Source organism: Quercus robur, chromosome 2 (assembly GCF_932294415.1).
Source record: "Quercus robur chromosome 2, dhQueRobu3.1, whole genome shotgun sequence".
NCBI lineage: Eukaryota > Viridiplantae > Streptophyta > Magnoliopsida > Fagales > Fagaceae > Quercus > Quercus robur.
This window is the reverse complement of record NC_065535.1, coordinates 94,195,500-94,216,053: the sequence shown is the minus strand read 5'-3', so window position 1 is coordinate 94,216,053 and position 20,554 is coordinate 94,195,500. Positions and strand designations below refer to the sequence as shown.

At 33.4% G+C, this 20,554-nt stretch overlaps 1 protein-coding gene across 4 annotated transcripts in view; it reads right to left on the bottom strand.

The window, feature by feature from the left end:
• LOC126715955 (DExH-box ATP-dependent RNA helicase DExH7, chloroplastic) overlaps nt 1-20,554 on the bottom strand; it is a 40,436-nt gene that overhangs the window by 3,968 nt on the left and 15,914 nt on the right. For 2 of the 4 annotated variants that reach the window (XM_050416819.1, XM_050416821.1), the window contains exons 12-32: nt 20,313-20,399; nt 18,409-18,509; nt 17,894-17,951; nt 16,867-16,932; nt 15,252-15,334; nt 14,957-15,140; nt 13,029-13,181; nt 12,830-12,931; nt 12,575-12,727; nt 11,859-11,963; nt 10,770-10,910; nt 10,575-10,664; nt 10,436-10,492; nt 9,153-9,236; nt 8,499-8,597; nt 8,268-8,408; nt 7,836-7,906; nt 6,516-6,585; nt 5,674-5,766; nt 3,242-3,454; nt 1,803-1,895 (exon numbers count right to left, since the gene is read on the bottom strand). In XM_050416819.1, the coding sequence (XP_050272776.1) occupies nt 1,803-1,895; nt 3,242-3,454; nt 5,674-5,766; nt 6,516-6,585; nt 7,836-7,906; nt 8,268-8,408; nt 8,499-8,597; nt 9,153-9,236; nt 10,436-10,492; nt 10,575-10,664; nt 10,770-10,910; nt 11,859-11,963; nt 12,575-12,727; nt 12,830-12,931; nt 13,029-13,181; nt 14,957-15,140; nt 15,252-15,334; nt 16,867-16,932; nt 17,894-17,951; nt 18,409-18,509; nt 20,313-20,399 (2,244 nt within the window). The remainder of the gene's footprint in view (nt 1-1,802; nt 1,896-3,241; nt 3,455-5,673; nt 5,767-6,515; nt 6,586-7,835; nt 7,907-8,267; nt 8,409-8,498; nt 8,598-9,152; nt 9,237-10,435; nt 10,493-10,574; nt 10,665-10,769; nt 10,911-11,858; nt 11,964-12,574; nt 12,728-12,829; nt 12,932-13,028; nt 13,182-14,956; nt 15,141-15,251; nt 15,335-16,866; nt 16,933-17,893; nt 17,952-18,408; nt 18,510-20,312; nt 20,400-20,554) is intronic. The other 2 variants (XM_050416820.1, XM_050416822.1) reach the window with 1 other exon arrangement.

The following is a 20,554-nucleotide window of genomic DNA, read 5'->3' as shown; positions in this document are numbered from 1 at the left end:
AGCACCTAGGGTTGGCTGGAGTCAACACCAGGCCAAAGAAAACAAAGGCTATTTTCATTCATCAAATCATCATCTCCCTTGCAAAGAGTACAATAGTTTGCTTCTAAAGGATTACTAAACCCTACTTCTAGTTGGCATAGGAAACCCTAAAAAGCAAAATATTGCACTCTTTTCAAGGGAGATGATGATTTAATGAATAAAAAAAATAGCCTTTTGGTTCCAAATATTAAATAGTAATAGCCTAATAAATTACTATGAGTTAAAACATTAAAATACAATTGACTTGCAAACATAAATAATACTAAACTAAAATAAGTCTTTTTGTCTCTTCCCGCAGCAGGGACCATGGCAGCTCTGCCTCTGAAAATAAACACCTACTTGGTAGTTGAAACTGATGCAGCCATATTGGCTAATGCTTTCAAGAGAATCCAGTCCAAGTAATTCTAAGAAGGGGGTTTCTGTGATTTTTCAACTGCTAGATCCTTGGAGAAAGAATGGCCACTTTAATGATTAGTGGGCAGATTAGTTATGCAACATAAACTAAATATCAGTCATTAAATTCCAATTCTGATCTCCCAGCTTCTTTTTCAAGGATTCAATATTAGCTGCCCCTGAATATTCTGGTCTTGGATTGGTAAAAAGGTTATTTATTTATTTTTATTAATAAATTATTTTGGAATAATGGAATACCATGACCTCACCCTCCTACCTTGTTTTTGGAAGGAGGAGATGCCCTTTTTTTCCTTTTTATTTTTTAGACAAAGAAATTCATTAAAGAAAACTGCAAAAGGGTTGCAAACCACAAATCGACCAGTGATGAAAGCCATGACACTATTGCCGTGCATGGTCAACGGTTGACTACCTAGACATCCCATTTGACTGACTGCTGACCATAAACAACCAACATGAACTGCCCATAAGCCAAAAAAGACCACCATTGACAATCATTGATCACCACTGATCAACATTAGACCCAAGATAAACCCCGTGATCAAACCCACTGCTGGCATCACGATCAACTTCCTGTCTTGTGATTGAATTCGTTGGTGTATTGTGCGCTTAATACATATTGTTATCCACTTTTTGATAAGCTACATTTTTGAATTAGATGACTTAACCTCCAACAGCAAAAGTGATGTCAGGCCAAGTCAGATCAAGTAAATCAATTTCACCACAACTCTCCTCTACCTTCCAGGATTCTCAAATGCCTCATTCTCATCTTTACTAAGCTTAGTGTTTAAATCCATTCAGTGTCCACTGGTTTAGCTCCCAACATACTTGTCTCCACAGGAATGTCACAGGCTTCATATATGGAAGAGAAACACCCTGCTTTGATCTTCTGCCTCAATGAACTCTAGCTCAAATGGCACTTCTTCTTTTCTCAATAATGGGATTGATGGTAAGGTTGTGGGTTCAAGACTCCTAGGTTGCATGTGTAATTTACTGATAAAAAGAAATTATGGCATTAAACAAAAATAAATTTTCAAATCTTTTTAACAAGAAGGGCATTGGTTTAAATCATGCTCCAGCCTGAAGGGAGTGTACAGAGAGTTCTGCATTCGTGAGGGTAATATTGTAAATTTACCATTTAAGTAAAAAAATATATAGACGAGCCAAACACAATTTGTGGTAGTCTCCACAAATCTTCCTTTCCCTTACTACAGTTCATAACAAAGACTAAATGAAATTAACAAACACTATGACCATCTTGTTAGACAAGGAGCACTTATTTTGAAATAATTAGCAGTAACTTCACTTTCAGATGCACATGCATTTATTGCAGGGTGAAATAAAAAAGATACCTGATGCTGAATGTTAATGGAGCCACCGAACAGCAAAATAGAGTAAGGAGAGATGACAGAAGTATCTCGAAGAAAAACTTTGTTGGTTTCAACCTGATAAAAGAAAAGTCAGAATGAAATTCCAAACCTAATGAAAAAATAGAGTGAATACTTAGGAAAAAATTAAAAGAACTAGTGGAGCAAACAGTGGTTAAACAAATATTATCCCCAAGGCATAATTGGAAGTCACCACTCAATATGATGAGTGTTGAGTTATATTGTAATTGCATCATCTTATGATGACTTCAATAGCAAAAAGAATCTTATGGAATTTTAATTTACTTTTGTACACAGACAAGACAATTCTGATATAAATTTATTTTGCTACTACATAGCGCAAATGAACATCTATTTCCTGTTCTGAGTATATCATTTCCCATCAGTCTTTCTTTTGTTGGAAACCATCCATCCTAAAAGCTTAAGCTATTAGGAAGAGGCTGAATGTAAATCAAGCACACACTATCAGAACCCACCCCCCCCCCCACCCCCCCCTCCCTCCCTCCCTCTTCCCCTCTCTTTCCCTTCTTCTCTCTGTTCTCTGTGCAAGCTAGCCCAATAATCAAGGATCAAATGTGGACCTTGCACATGCAAAACAAAAACAGAGACAAATATCAAGACGGAAATTGAAACAAGTGCTTTCAGGATTCAAACAATACCTGTTAAGACATCTTAAGATTGAAAACAAAAAATTAGAATTACAGGGAGCTTGTATTTTCACAATCCTAGAGCTAAAGATAAACTATTGTTTTCTCTTGCTAAGCAATCAATTCCAACAAAACAAGTGATTTGCATAAGCATACAATACAGAAAGCTCATCAAAAAAAAGATAACTTAAAACTTGATTAGGCACCCAGACTACTGTGTTTGTTCTTTCCAGCACATAACTTTATTTTACATTAGTTTATTCTTAAATCTAGAATGACAGGAATATACACAACTTTATTTTCATTGCAGAGTGAAAAAAAAATGACGTTATTAGTTATCCAGGACTAACACAACTATTTTTTCACCTTTTGTTATAAAAATAAATAAATAAATAAATAAAATCCAAGTTTTTGGAAGAACATTGTTCTTAGTTGAAGGTACCAATTCCTGCTTGTTTGATGCATCTAATGAAGAAATTCTGAACCAATTTGAATCATAGAAGGCTAACTCAACAATTAATGGGAATTTCAATTTTGGGGACAGCGTAGATACACAAAATCTAAACGTCATTTTAAAATATTATTGTTGGATATTAATTGAATTATGTTTAACAGCCATAATTTGATCAAAACTAATTAAGAGACATAAAAATGTATGTTAATAGCAGTATTAAAGCAACACATCATTGAACCAATATTAGGACAAGGACATGACAAGTAGAAACAAGAATGCATCCATGGGATAAAAGTGCAAACCTTTTCAAGGTAAACAATGAAGGGATACTGAAATGCTTTCAAGTTACTGTTGATAGAAGAAGGGTGTATGCTAACTTCTCTCCTTCCATCGTACCAAACAGAACGACCCTGTTTTACAGGACCAACAGACTGTTTAAGGCTGCCAAGAGCAACTCCAGCAATGCCTTGTTCAGTGGCTGCCACATTGGGATATAAGCCTGCACATAGTATAGCCTGCAAGGGTACTTCAAAAATCTTTGTTTAGAATAAAAGGAAAATGCTATACAGGTCAGTTCAAATTTAGACATGAGACTTATTAAAAAAAAAAAATTTAGACATGAGATACAACTACTTGATTTTCATGATTATAGAGAATAGTCGACTACAAGCAAATTCCAAATACATGATCCATCAAAGAGGCAAGCTGACACGCACGTAATTAACCATAAACATTTGTTTCCTCAGATTCCATGATAATAAATGCAAAACACTATTAATTTAAGATGGAAATGGAAAACAAAGCCAAGACACAAAATGTTGACAGCAATAAGTTTATAGAAACTTGGTCCATGAGCATTGGCCCTGGTGATAAAGGGGATGTGTGAAGTTTTGTCATGCATTCAGTTTGATTCTTGCCTTGCATAATAATGTCCATATAAATTTAAATGAATTCAACGGGAGTTCAGCCATTTGAAGCCTGCATCTCAACTACTGAAATCCATTTAAAATGAAAGATAATTATATCATTCTGCTGTCTATCGATGAAATTATTGTTTTGACTGCATTCCCATTGGTTGCATATGGACAAAAGCAAGGATTTAGCATACCTTCAAATGACAAACTGATTACAAAATACATGCATATCTTTTACAACCATGCATCCCTTGGTACAACATACAAAAAAATGTGGAGTTCCAAGAAAAAAAGAGCACATTTAAATAGGGTATAGTCCTAAAAAAAGCATCAAAGCTTAGTCAAGGAAACAGAAGGTGGATACCAAGTTACCAACAACAAATACAATCCCAACACGAAGTGCAAATGAATGGTATTGAAAATGTCTTCTGGTATTGCTGAAAAAGTTGCAAAGTAGCATACACAATCTACCCTATCTAATGACCTAGCATATAGCCCTAGATGTGAAGAATACATATATTTTGCTACTGGGCATGGGCATAAACTGCTTATTAGCCCGTTAGGGTGAATGCCCCTAAATTACCCAACAACTAGTTCTAGCGGGTGGGGTCAGTGCACTTAAATTTTAGTAGCTAGAGGCAAGTCCAAAGAGCTCTTCTTTAGAAAGGTTCCCTACATTATCGAGAAAAAAAAAAAAAAAAAAAAGCTCTATATATATTTTCAGTTGCCCCTATGCTATTAGATTTTTTTTTTTTTTTTTTTTTTTTTTTTTTGGAAAAGCAAGGAGGCAGCACAATTACATACTCACAGGCACAGTCCAAAGGAATCCAACCAAGGGATACAAGGAAAGGATAAAAATGATCACCACTATAAGGAATCCACCAAAACGATAGCACCTATTGGATTCCACCAAAATCCAAAGGATAAAACTTAAACAAAAAGAAATCCTTCTTGTCAAAGCCAATTTTCATTCAAAACAACACTTTTCATGCCAAACAATACATGACCTAGGACTTAAATAGGACCAACTTCAAACAACTCTCCAAGTATAGGTAATCTGACTTTCATTTTCAAGACAAAAACATTTGATAAATTAAAGGATTGATCAAATATTCAAACGCAAGACCCATTAACAAAAGTAAAAGCAAGAGAATTCAAAATTCACTATTTTCGGAGTGCATTCTGAAAGTGTAGACACTATTGTAAAATGGCCATAAATTCCTCTAGGAAACTCCAAATGGTAACAGTTTGATGTATTATAAACTAGAGAGTAGAGACAGAGCCTTGCAATGGTATATATAGCATGTTGGCTAATATCATTCCAAAACTAATTGAAACAACCCTAAAAATCTCTCTTCAACTTCTTTGAACTTAGTGTGGTTGAATTATCAAGGACCAGTGTGATTGGTCGTACCATTTACCTAGCTTCTAGAGAGTTGTCTTTTAATGTGTCCTAGACTTTTTCCTTACACTGTGTTGTCACCCTACCTATTAGTTAAAAACTACCAAAAACAATGTACAGTCTAAATGAGGCTACTGGGAAATATATACTCGTGGGCAGTCAAGCTCTTCTATTTTTGTTCATGTTTTCTCTTGCCAATCTGTCTCATCCAGCGGAGAGAACAACCTTGAAAAATTAGTGTGTGTTCTTTATTAATAGACAAATGTATCACTTTTTTTTATTTTTTATTTATTTTTAATATATATGTAAAAGACAAATGTACAGCTCCACTTTATACAAGATAAGTCATTGCATGAAGCAAAAATAATCAAATGCTTTCAGTATCCGAAAGGAGAAAATTCATCTAAATACAACTGACCTTTACAACAGATGAATGATGTGAATACTTATTGAATGGTTGCGATGCATCAGAAAACCAACTGCCAAGATTCTCTTTCTTTCTTCTATCAATCTGAACCATAAAAGCATAGAAATTTTCAATTTCATACACAAAGCATTGAAGATTGGAATTTAATGTAGAATTTTCCATTGGGGCAACACTTCAGAAAGGAAATTCAAAAAGATTATTTTAATATGTAATTCAATTAAATCATAACAATCCAAACTAAATAGAAAGAAAAACAACTTGGCATTTTCCAAAAACTCCGGTGACAGCATGCAATCTTCTATGCATCTTTATCACTCATAAGTAATATTTGAAAATAAAATAGGATTGCAGAAGATACATAAATACTTTTTCGAAAATGAGAGACCATAAGATAGTTGTGTGGCTTGTGCTTGTGCCCTAGCATCAATTGGTAGTGAATACCCCATTATCAAGTTGATTTTACTCCTATATATGTAATTAACTTTGGAAAGGTGAATGCCATATTAGTCCTTTTCAAAGCATCAGCCACAGTTGCACATAATTACAGACTTCATATGACCAATACTGATTGAACAATTATTAGTTTATTAGGGAAAAAAGAAAAAAGAAAAAAAGCCCAGGATAATACAGATCTGAAAGTAATATTAAAGTGCAAATGAACTCTATCAAAAAAGTGGCATAAATATCAATTACGCATTTTTTGATAGGTAATAATAATTTTATTGAAAAGAGACTACTTAGAGGAAGAATACACGAAGTAGCCTAAAGAATTACAATTGAAAATAATGACATAAAATATCAATTATCCATTACTGAAAAAAAAGGCAATGTACCTGATATTTTTTTGGAGAGTTGATAAGGCCAATGTCTGCAAGCAATGATCCAAACTGTATTCTCATGTCTCTAAACAAATATTTCAACAAAAAAAAAAAAAAAAAAAAACAAAACAAAAACAAAAACTGAGAAGAGTTGTGGTATAAAAAAACAAGACAAAACAGTACAGTGCCAGCATGCTCTAAACACAGGTATGATATAGACTTAGTTGTTCTTTGGAATGATTCTGTCAACAGAAATTGCCAGGCTTTTACTTCTGATAATATGAAAAAACGAAATGGCTTATGCAACTGCCTTTCAGGAAAAATATTGGATATATATATATATATATGTTAGACTTATGGTTAAGTGATTAAATTCACAATTTCTTAACAGCTTAAGCTTTTGGGACAATCGGTAATTTAACATGGTATCAGAGTAGGAGATTTTGAGTTCGATCCCTAGCTTTACTCTACCTCCCATTTAAAATGTTAAATTCCCACTTGTTGGGCCCCCACTTATTAAGGGGAAGTTTAGACCCACAAGTGAGGGGAGTGTTCGACTTCTGGTTAAGTGATTAAATTCACCATTTCTTAACAGTTTAAACTTTTGGGACAATCGGTAATTCAACAATATATATATATATAAACTTTTGATAGATAACGTAAGATATTATTATTAATACAGCCAACCCAAGTACATTGGGGATGTACTATGGGGGCATAAATCAAGAACCAAAATTACAACGATCAAGTAAAACAATAAGGGGAACAAAAAAGGATATTGTAATCAAATCTTAAATAGGTTTGATTTGTTACACTGAACAGTAAAGGCAACCTAAGTGAAACCCACCATCAGAAATATGTATTTGTATAACAGGTGTTTCTTTCTTCACTAGGTGGCGTGCCAAGTAGGTTTGCAGGTTGTAAGTTGAGAACTGAATATTCTATCACAGCACATGCAAATTTGCAATGATATCATCATGCAGAAGCCAATGAGTCATGTTCATATTGACATAAGCAATATTGTAGTGAAGAAACCAATGTGACCAAATGCACATGCATCTGCATATTCTAGGTCTTACCCAGGAAGAAGCATATTATTCTTTTTAAACAAGTTATTCTTTTGTAGAAACCACAAACTATCACTTGGACCTCAGCAAATACAAGATACAATGAGCTTGGTCACTAGAAGTATATGATTCTTTACTGGACAAGGCAATATAAATAATTTGTTCAAAATAGGTTGCTCAGATTATGTGACAAGAAATATATAAAAACAGTAACATAACAATTAATTCATACAAAAATTACAAAAAATCTAGAGAAAAGCAGCTATACCTTATCATGTACATAACCGAACCACTTAAAAAATATGAACTGCAAAAATGTTGAGCAGCTTTAACTCCTTTCTGCAAGAACCATGTTTATCATATCAGCAAACATTGTGATTCAAGACTACAAAACGTCATAATATTTAATCATGCCAATTATATATGTTACAACACTGAGAAAAACAACAGGGGATCTTCAATACTAAAATCATGGCTTATTTGATAGGCAAAAATGCATGTCAAGAAGGAGGGAGTATCTACCATTCTCATGGAAAGCGTAAAGTAGTCTACAATTTGAATTTAAGGCAAACTGGAAAAAGCAAATTGGAACTTTAAACTGGTATTACACCAGTGCTGATTGAGTAACATGTATGACTGCAACAGAGTGGTTTTTGGCCACCAAACAAAGCAAATAGAGGTAAGGCAAACACCCACTGACCTCAAGCAGAATCTTCTCCCATTTCCTATAAGCAGTCATCATTAAAAGGTGGTCAGATTGCCTATCAACATCAATTGGATCACTAGGACCATCAACCTTATCAGTCAAAAGTGCCAATTTTGCTCTTTCAACATTTTGCCCCTGGAAATCAAAACAGTCATACATACTTCAAATTCTTGTTTCAGAAAAGTTAAGCAGCAATTAAAATTCTTGCAACAGTAATAGACAGACCTCATCTTTTGGATACACAAATGGAGATTTGTAGCTCAAAAATGCTGAAATTGAGAGAATGGGCGATAAGCAACCAAATATTGCTCCATATAGCATCATCTACAGTTCCAAAGGAGAATAGTATCAAAATTCTACCAGGGTACACAACAGTCTTTCATGAAGAAAAGTAAAAATATCTGTTTTTGTGTTTTTCTATGTGTGAGAGAGAGAGATAGAATCATTAAAAAAGGGAATGCTGAAGAGTAAAACGAAAATAAATAGGTGAGGCCCAACATGTGAGATTTTAAATGAGAAGTAGAGTGGAGAAGACGGAGATCAAACTCAGGACCTCCTACTCTGATACCATGTTAAATTACCGATTCTCCCAAAAGATTAAGCTATTGGGAAATAATAAATTTAATCATTTAACCACATAATTTTAAGAAAACTTATTTTGAAAATGGGAAGACCATTTATTGAATAAATTATAGTTTCAGGTAAGAACATAAACATTTAGGAGAAAAATACATCAATAATGTAATAGGAAAATTTCACATAGCTTCAAAATCAAGAAAAGCATAGAGTCCCAAAGAATTATGTTAACAAAAAATTTCCTAATACCTCGGTAAATTAATTTTCTATAGAGTAAAGAATAAATTATTATTTGATGCACACCTTCCCAATTAAAACATCAACAGGGAGTTTTGCCAAATGATGCCCAAGAGGTGTCAACTCTTCATCACCTTCAAGTGCCCCAACCTAAAAAGAGTCCAGTTGTACGGTATAATGTTACGCAGCAAAAAATAAATTCTTATTGGTATGAAAATAAATAAGAATATAATGACTAGTTAAGTAATAACAACCATAACACTATTGAGTATTTTCACAATGTGCATAATATTATTATTATTATTTTTTCAGGAGAAATAACATAAGTAGAAACTAGTAAAGCTTCTTTTTTGCACTTTTTACTACAAATTTTTTTAGTAATAAAAAATTTATAAAGACAAAGGACATGGTTCATGTACATCATAAGTGTACACATAACACTCCTAGAAAATACACACCCTAATCATTTATGTGTGAAAAGAAGGGAAATAAATCCACAACCAAATTCATATAATCATATCACTCGTGCCTATGGTTCAAGAGCACTCAAATGTTGATCTCAATAATCCAGAATTCAGTTCCACCACAGTTTGTTCTACATCACTGAATGTTTGATTGCCCTTTAACCCCATACAGTCCACATTAACAGAAGAACTTCCACGCTTAGCATATCAGCTTCACCAGCAAGCAAGTGCATCAGTGACCCTCCTAGACATCACCCATTGTACCCCAAGCATAGCAAAAATAAAGGTCCATAACTCCTGAGCAACCGCACAATGGATTAGCTACTGGTCCACTGTTTTATTATTACATCTACAAATGCAGCACCAATTTACCAAGTTGAAACCTCTTTTGATTAAATTGTGTCTGACGTTGCCCAAAGCCATTGCCCATACCAAAAAAGTGACTTTCTTAGGTACTTTGGTGCACCATACATTATTCCATGGGAATCTTGCATAATAGTAACCACAAAGAGCCTCATTATAAGATTTAACATGAAATTTTCAACTACCCCTCCATCTCCACCTCATTAGATCACCTTCAATTTGAATTTTGTACAATGGATGGGGGATTTCTTGTAATTCTTTAGTTAATTTTATAGATCACTGAAGTCTTCAGTTGTAACCTTTAGGATTCTCTTCCTTTAGAGAATTCCATTTATTTTATTAATAAAATTCTTTAAAACTTTTTTTATTTTTTTTAATTTTAAAAAAGTAATGATAATTATGGTCTTTAATTCAACAATCCCAATAAGTTCTATTAACATGAATCAGGCTCGCTGATTGTTTTTGATATTATCCATACATTTAAAAGTAAATCATAATCATCACTTTCAGAAGCAAAACTACCTCATATAACAACGAAATTGCTGAGGTAATAGCCTCCTCCCTAGGAGGTTCTAAAGCCTGAAACAGAAGTTAAAAAATAAAAACAGTTAGACAGTTCCATCAAATTAAACATCTACAGTTAAAAAATTGTGTTACTTACCTCGGATAAAAGAGGCTTTACATAACCCAGAGCAAGTAACTTAATCTGTAAACACAACTCCACTAGTGGCATCCGAAGCATCTCAGGAACCTTGGGAAAAAAAAGATGGTAAAGGAGTCCTTTAATTAACAGAAGTGGAGTGAAAAGCACAAGATACGCACCTTTAAAGCCTTTTTTTTTCCTAGCAGAAAGTACCTGAAAAGGGCGCATGAGTTTCTCAAATCTATTACGAGTATACAAGCAAAAGCAAATTCCAGGTTTTACACGTCCAGCTCTTCCTCTCCTTTGCCTCGCATTTGCTTGAGATATCCAATCTTCAACCATGCTAGACAATTTCTATAAGAGACCAATTAAAACAATTAGATTCCAGGATCAATTACAGCATACAGAGAGTACAGAAATACAGAAAGCGACCAGTTTCAATAATTACCAAAGAGAAGGATACAGCTATAGGGAGAAAGGCCTCTATTAGTGTCTAAGTAACACAAGTTAATCAGAGCAACTCGGCCCTCTTATGGTATCCTTTCTATTCTAATTGCAATGTTTACTACCATTATCTTTTGTACAATCCTAATTTAATGCAGCGGCAAGAAAATATTAACTCATTGGATTGATAGGTTCAGCAAATGTTGGGTTCCACAGAAATGGAACATCCTCCCCTTTGTAAGAGTAAGGTGAAGGATGAGATCATGTGTTCAAGACCCACCAAGTGCATATGTAAATAGCAATAAAAAAACATATTCAAATCTTTTCCAACAATACAACTTTTTTCTTTTTTCTTTTCTTTTGGTTAGGTAATAAAAGAAACCTAATTACCAATCTTTTCCAACCATAAAATTTCTATAATTTAAAGAAACCCAATTACCAAACCAGCATTGCATATTAGATCATAAGAACAACAAGCAAAACTGTCTCAGTTCTCTTCCATGAAACAGTTGCAACAAAATTCCTAAAACTAATACAATGTCACTATCCTTTAGCAAAAAATAAACATGTAATTTGACAAAAACAAGTAATTTGACACACACACAACACTAAACTTTATTAAACATAGAGTATCTTCTTGTTACATTATTTCTCTTTCTTGAATAGATCTTGACAAAAAGGAGGAAAAATGCCAGAACAAGGTCTTATCTTTGCCAATAAGATGGAAATTACCATACTATAGAAATATAATTGAATGTGTATGAGTGGCTCCAATACAAAAGATGTAACTGTATACTACTGCCCTTCTAATCAACTAAACATTTCATTAGAAAATGAAAAGGCATGAAAAGGCACAACCTTTTGAGGGTTATAACGATTCTCCTTATGCTTTCCACAGTCAATGACATATACCACATCGTCTATGGTTATACTTGTCTCTGCTATGTTTGTAGCTATAATGACCTGAGACACAAGATATTGAAGATAATAATAAATAAGTTTGGCACAAGGAGTCAAAGGGCAACAGAAGCTGGGAAACATCACAAAAGTATATGTCAAACAAACAACTAAAAGTACTGCAAAGGCATTTCTTCATCAAAGTAAGTACAAAAGGACTACAAAGAAACGTCAAGAGAGAACAATCTTTGTTGTTTTAGATCTTCCTTTAATGAGAATGGTCCAGTTTAATTAAGAATCCAGCATCATGAGCTTCAGAAATACATGTTTTGTGAATTTCCACCATTAACTTCGGGTATATACGGCATTGATTTTTCTACACCAATTACACAAGATCTCATCACCAATTTGTGCATGAATTTATATTGGTGCATGAATTTTTAATAGATCACAACCAGAACAAAATGAAACAGCAGGAAAATAAAGGAATATGACCAAATTTTTAATTCCAAGTTATAAATAAACAAGAACTTTCATGCACCAATATAAAGCAATGAAACATACAACTTATTTAAATGATGACTTCAAGAGTGTACAAGATTTATCATAAATGGTGATCTGCAAATTTTAAATGCAAGAACCAACCAGCATAGGTGGCCTTAAATGCAAGAACTTGCCTTGCGTATGCTTTCAGGAGGACGTAAAAACACTTTTTTTTGATCAGTTGATGCAACGGATGAATGTAAAGGAAGAATCCAATCAGAAGATGGCCCACCAAATCGGTAAGAAGCAACTAGCTTATCATGTAATGTGTAAATTTCAGACACCCCCTGTTATGCAGTACAGCAGTATAAACATATAATAATATTTTCCAGGAGAAAACAATAACGCATACATAAATGACCTAAGAAAGGATGATGGAAAGGACATACAGGTAAGAATACAAGTATGGAACCTTCGTCACAAGTTTCATCAACATGACAGATTAGGTCCTCAAGAAGATCATAATCAATAACATCTTCATTCACTATTTTCTGCACCCCAAAAAGGAAGAAGAAGAAAATGTGAATTTGTCAAATTATGAAGTCACCTTGAAAGTAGTCTCAGGATTAAAATCTTGAAGACATTTACCAAATTCTGTCGAGTTTGTTCACTGTATGATTGATAACTGCTTGGCGAATAATAGGGGTTAATACAGTCTTCTGAGAGCAGAGAATCATCTCCCCATGCAGATAAGACAAGATTCTTCTTGCCCCTACGGTTATTTATGGGACCACTCTGGAACTTTGGCAAAGCAAGAGCTCACAACTTAGAGGATGACTATCAAAATAGTACTCCATAATCCAACCAATAATCATTAAAATAAGCAAAGGTGAAGGAAACAATATATGCCATTGTTAAAATTGTACTCATTAATCCACTCTTCAGAAAATAGTATACCATAACAAATATGGAATAACCTGCCTGGTTGAACTGACATTATGACAAGCACCATAAAAACAGAGAGAACAATATTCAATCATCATTGTACATTCGATAGTGGGCTAAAAAATAGCTGAAAAGCATTTAGTCATGGTGAACTACCATTGTATTAGCTCAGAAATCAAGAAATTTGGGTTAATATCTAAGGTAAATGTATGGATTTGAATTTCATAATCAATTCACAAAGCAATTTCATAATTTGGGAACTGAATGCTAGATGCTTTGAGGATTGCGAATGGTCTATCCTTGATATAAAGTCTTTTTTTTTTCTTTTTTTTTACAGTACTCTCCTAGAATGGAGCTTAGTTTTGCCTTCATGTTCTTGTTTGTTCCTCCCTGTTCTAGTTAATCATTGTAATCTGGGTTCTTAATTTCTTCCACTGTAGTACATTTCTAGTGTACTTGGGTTTTTTAATAAAAGTTCTTAAAATTATTTATAATTTGGGAACCGAATGCTAGATGCTTTGAAGATTGTGAATGGTCTATCCTTGATATAAAGTCTTTTTTTTTTCTTTTTTTTTACAGTACTCTCCTAGAATGGAGCTTAGCTTTTCCTTCATGTTCTTGTTTGTTCCTCCCTGTTCTAGTTGATCATTGTAATCTGGGTTCTTAATTTCTTCCACTGTAGTACATTTCTAGTGTACTTGGGTTTTTTAATAAAAGTTCTTAAAATTATTTATAATTTGGGAACCGAATGCTAGATGCTTTGAAGATTGTGAATGGTCTATCCTTGATATAAAGTCTTTTTTTTTTCTTTTTTTTTACAGTACTCTCCTAGAATGGAGCTTAGCTTTTCCTTCATGTTCTTGTTTGTTCCTCCCTGTTCTAGTTGATCATTGTAATCTAGGTTCTTAATTTCTTCCATTGTAGTACATTTCCAGTGTACTTGGGTTTTTTAATAAAAGTTCTTACATTATTTATAATAAAAAAATAAAAAAAAATATAAAAAAAAACTAGATCTGAGATAGTGTTTTCTTAATTCTATAAAAAAAAGTGCACAGTATAATTTTTTAAACCTCTCAGTGTGCACAAAGAAAAGAAAATACGACAAAATTTAGCTACAAAATTGGTTGGAACTTAAAACTGCAACTTTACTTAATAAAATAAATGTTACTACATATTTTGAAAATCTAACCGTTGAATTGTATGTTCTTTATACTCTTAATACACATGTCAAATTTTATATCAATCCGATATTATTTACTATATCATCTATAAGCTTATATCTTATGCATAATTTTAAACTACAAAAACTTGTAATTTAAACAATTTATTGATGACATAACTATTAATCATTAATTTTTTTAGAAATTTTGCAAACATGAAGGATATAAGAAGAAGATGTAATCCAATGGTGGATTTGTCAAAATTCACCTCCAATAAAAAGATATTGAGTAAAGTTGTAGCTTTCAACTACAACCAATTTTGTAGCTAAACTTTGTCCAAGAAAATATTAGGAAAAACAGATAGATGGAACTATGAAAAACTTGTCTAGTACAACAAAGAAAAAGCTAGCAAGAGATGTTTAATAATTCCATATCAAATTGAGAATAATCTAGTACTTCATAATAAGATACCCTTTGATTGGTGGATGTTTCGTTCCTTATAGAAGCTGGAGAATCTGAAGCAACATGATAACTAATGCTTTCATATATATCCTCAAGAAAGTAAGTGGTCACAGGATGAGTTCTGCCTTCTGCAGTAATTACAGGGCAGTTACTAAAGTATCTGGAAAACAAATTGGAATCTACAGTTGCAGACCTGAACATTTAGAACATAAATAAGTCAAGAAAATCAAGACAAGCTCACTAAAGATGAAAACAAACAAGATATGCATAATTATACAAAACAACAAAGTACAAAATTGCATACATAAGGATGATTTTCAGTTTTGGTGCGCCATGAGCAGATTGCTTCTCTATCAGATTCCTTAAAACAATGAGTAGGAAATCACCCTGTTGCAAAGAAAAAAAAAAACTAGCCAATTATTAACTCCTTTTTCAAGTCGGTCTTTATTTCTTCCTGTTACAACTTCCATATTGTTAATCAAATTCTCTCTTTACAGGAGATCACACATAATAACAGGCTTTTAAACAAAATAAATAAATGAAATGCAAACCCAATAAACTTAACCATATGAGAAGAGGAATGTTAAATACTTATTCCACTTATTGACAAACAAATAAGATCACCAACCTCTAGGTGGCACAGATTTTACAGTCACTTATGCATATAAGTCAAACAAGTGTTACAAGTCACACAAAATTAACTCAAGTAAAACCAAAAGTAGATATGTTGTCCGTCAAGCAAGGCAGAGGAGTGACAGAACTATGTTACAATGGCCAACATTTATGCTACTAAAATTATTGAAAATGTGATATTGTGATTACATTTTTATTGAGCCAATTGTATGCACCATTTCCGTGAAGGAGATTCATCAAAATTACTAAAAATAAAAAGAATTTATAGAGTACGCAAAATTTTACACATTAATCGAAAAACAAAAAATTCTCATAATCAGATCATTTGTTTTCCTTTTTGCTCTTAATTAGCCTGAAAGTTTTTTGATATCAACCTTGCAACAAGTGGGACTGGCCTTAGACTGAAACATTGCCATGTTCTGCATATTCAAAGAGGTTGCCCCCCCAGTTAGCAGCCAAATTTAATGTCAACTCTGATTTTGGACACCCAAATGCAAGTAGAAATTGGTGACCTTACATATTTAATTCTCCTGATCTTGGCCAGTAGGATATGGAACTGTTAATCCAAATCTCTTTACAATCGGATGGCAAAGAAGATTAGTTTCAGAGATAAAAATCTTCTAATCTAATAAGATGGACCAAACACAATGTTCTAGGACCATGGATTATTATTAGCTCATTTAAGAGACTTTGACATAATTAAGTGGAGAACCACTTCCATTTCAAAGGTTGTCAAATTAGCTAGCTTTAGAGCAGATTGGTGAACTAAACAGGAGTTTCTATCTCAAGAGCTTTTGATGCAGCCAAGGAGCATGGGCTTATTGCTCTTAAGTGTGTACTACGCTAATCAGCTCTAACTCAAATAGCAACTTACACATATAACAAAAGGGTAAGGGGAAATTCATGAATTGACACACTGCGTGTGTGTGTGTGTGTGTAATTTACTATTAAAGAAAAAAGGTGGCTTTGGGTGACCAACAACTTCATCTCAATGTTGCTTGTGTCACTTTGGCAGATTCATATCAGATCTTTTTTTTTGATATGTAACGAAAACTTTTATTAATAAAGAAGCCAACCCAAGTACATTGGGGATGTACTGTGGGGCAAAAATCATGAACCAAAATTACAACAATTCATATCAGATCTACACAAGACCTAAATTCTCCATATCGAATCAAAACCATTCATGCATTTGATCAACTATGAAATGGGTAATGCAAATCAACTAATTATTTAAATACCCAATACCATATTTTTTTAAACTACCTAAAGTTAAACTAACTCACCAATAGAGACCGTTCATGCACTTCATCAACTATGACATGCGTGATGTCAGTCAAGTTCTTGTCCCCCTGAAATTGAAAAACATAACAATTAAGGTTACTGTGCTTCTAAGGGGAAGAATAACATAATAATACAATACTTCCCCTAAAATATAACTAGTCATATCATCATGAAACAATAACTTTGGTAAGTTAAAAATATTTAAGTCACGTACAAATGTCAAACCAAGCATAGAATATTCCTTCTCAAAAAAAAAATGTATAGAATATTAAAAAAATGGACACCAGGCAGTCACTTCTAAAGACCGCTTTAAACTATACTAATAATGGCTGTAATCACAAGAAATTGATTGATCTGAAACAATATGGCGAAATAATTATTATGTATCATTAAAGGTAATGTATGAAACACAACCAACTTAACTCAACTAAGTCTTATACCAATTAATTAATTTCGGATAAGCCTTTAATTAAAATGAAAGAAAAGAGTATATTCCAAATGACATTTAATCATTAAAAAAAAAAGTGGAGTGGCATTTCAAGTATATGCTTTTCTTTTTATTTTAATCAAAGAAATATCTTAAATAAATGTTATGTTCACTCCACTTTAAATGATATTTAATACCCCTTAAGCATACTAGATTTTTAAGGCTGCAGCAAGAAAAGGGAAGGACAAAGAGAAAGATTCGTGACTTGTAATTTATCCACTAAAATTGGGAGAGAGAGAGAGAAATATGTCAGACAGCAGAATAATAATTTAAAATAGCTAGGTTGCCATTAATAGATTGGTAAGGGTTCGTGAAGTAAAGCATTTCAAGCATCTACAAAATTTATAGACATGAAAAATTATAGTACTAGAACCAAAACAACAACCACCACCACAAAAACATAACATTAATTTTTTTTTTTTTGGATAGGTAACAACATGACAATCAAAATTTAGATCTGATATGAAATCAAAAATCAGCATGAGTACCATAGAGATTACAATAGATTCAGTAACATCACCCAATCAAACAGAAGGGCATACCGCAAATTTTCTCAGAAGAATGCCCGTAGTACAAAAAAGAAGCTTTGTTTTTTCACTCCTGAGATCACAAAATTAAAGCACATATAAGTGATACAGTTGACATATATATATAAAGTGAAAGGTACATTTCAATTGGCACTGCTAACATGATTACTACTTCATTTTAGTCTTAAGTATCCTGATGGTGATCAGTAACTCTCTCTGCTAGTTTATATACCCACACCAAACAAAACAGCAAACACTTAATTCTATATACTATAAAGAACATCTCATCCATCAGATTACTAACGAAAGAGAAACCCAAAAACAAAGAAACATAAGGCAGAATCTGAAATCACAACTGAACTTCAAAACTGTATGTCTTTGAAAAAGATTTAAGATAAATGAAATGGATTATGTCAAACTATAGAATACTGAAAAAATAACAACAAAATGCAGTCAAAGCAATATAAGATGATGCCTCTGATATTATAAGCACCATTAAAAACCAATTAGTGGAGCAGGCATATAAACACCTTGCACTATCAAGACGGACTTGATAACCAACCAAAGAACCATCCGAACCTGGTGAAGGTTCACAGCGCTCATCAGCAACTCTTTCAGCCACAGAAATAGCCTACAATACAACACAGCAAGGATAAACTACAGTTGCCAAGTAAGAAATAAAAGCCTGCCTTGTGTTTCAGTATAAAGCAATCTCAAAATTAAAATCATTTGCAGAAAATTATGCAACAATCTATCTACTAATGATTAACATGACAGTATTATTACATAGTATCAACCAGTCCAGATTAAAAATGTTTTTCGAGGATTAATAACAAACAATGAGGATAATAAGTTAAATAGAAATAATATGTTTCCAACAGTGCATTGCAGCTGTCATACTGCCTCATAATTCCCCTAAACAAGCCTCAAATAGATCTGCACTAGAATAGAAAAGGTAGAGCCAAGCAACCCAAGCCACCATCAAGACAATATTTGCAAGGGAAAATGACTACCAACTACATGATTTCAAGCAACAGGGTAATGATTTTAAGCGTAATAATCAGATAGATGAAATATTTTAATTTGTGCCAATTTGCCTATATCAGAGAATCGAAATTATAAAAAAATGTACAGAGGCAGATTAACCATTTCCGATGTAAACCTTATGAGAATCAGGGGCATTTACCTTGTTGGGGATCATAAAATAGCTTCATTGTCACTGCTTTTCTTGTCAATATAAAGCTTGAAATAGAACTTGAAGTGAAATTCAAAAACTAAAGTGTAGTAGCACTCTAGGTGCTTTTTTTTTTCTAGGTAAAGGGGGGGAGGGTTGGTGGGGTCCGAATCCTAGTGCCCAAGCAACACAAGAGGTGCTAGAACCACCAGAGTATCCCTCAAACCCCATAACTCTAGGTGCATATACTAACATATGTTACATATCAATATTTTTTCTTATGACGGTAACCTCACCAAGGCAGGGCTCTTTGGACCCACCCCTGGGGAGTAAATAAGTTTCAATTTAAATCTCCAACCAAAGGGTGATAGGAAGGGTTTTCTTGTCCAAATCTGTGATATGTAAGAGCATTTTTATCTATTACATCATTCCGTTGCATGCAATGTAACACATTATTTTGTACAAGAAATACCACATAGTATTTTTTTTTTTTTTTTTAATTATTGGTAAGGTCATTGAGCTCAACTGGCACCTCTTCCCCTTGCAAGTGCTAGGTGGATAGTAAGGTTAAGGGTTCAAGGCCCACAAGGTTTGTGCTTAATTTACCAATCAAAAACAAAATTATTAGTAAGATTGGTATTAGGACCTTCCTGCACCCCACGCCACTTTACCACCTAAGCCCCAGACCAGCTCGAATGAGTAAACACCCAATGTGGGACGTGGCACATGCTAGTGGAAAACTTTCACTCAAACAATCCAATCAATCTAATCCACACAATCCAAGATATTACAATCTCTCTCGCTTGAATCTTTAATGTCCTTATCGGGTCCCGCATTATGCTACAACTCCTACCCCACACAGCATTATCTGGTTATTTTTAATTTTGTCATGGCCCAAGGAAGTTCCAACCACATTTACACTACATCTCAAAGAGACTAGTCAAGTTACAATTAGTGCTCATTATAATCGCTTATATAGCCAAGCTCAACCTAGAAAATATCCAATGTGGAACTCAACACACAACCATTCAACACTTACACTCATACAATCCAATCCTATCTTATTCATACAATCCAAGTTATCATAGAGAACCTTGTATAACAAGAAGCAACATGCATGAACAACAAAGTTAACAAATTAACCAAGAAACTAAAGATGCTTTACATTTGAGTTGAACAAGTAATGTTGATTGCAATGATAATAACCTAATTAATCTAACAAAAGATAAAGGCAATACACAACTGAATTGAGATACTGACCGCTATTCTTCTTGGTTGCGTGCATATAATGTTACATTGTCCACCACATCCTGATTCAATCATTTCATCCAAAATAAATTGTGGAACCTACATAAAATGCCGATCAGATAACACGTTGTTGTGAAGTAATTGAAATTTATAGAAAATGAAAAGGCTACTCTATGTTCACAATGATGAACATAAAGCACCTTGGAAATATACAAGTAAATCAATAGGAATATCTAAGAGAAATTTGGAAATCA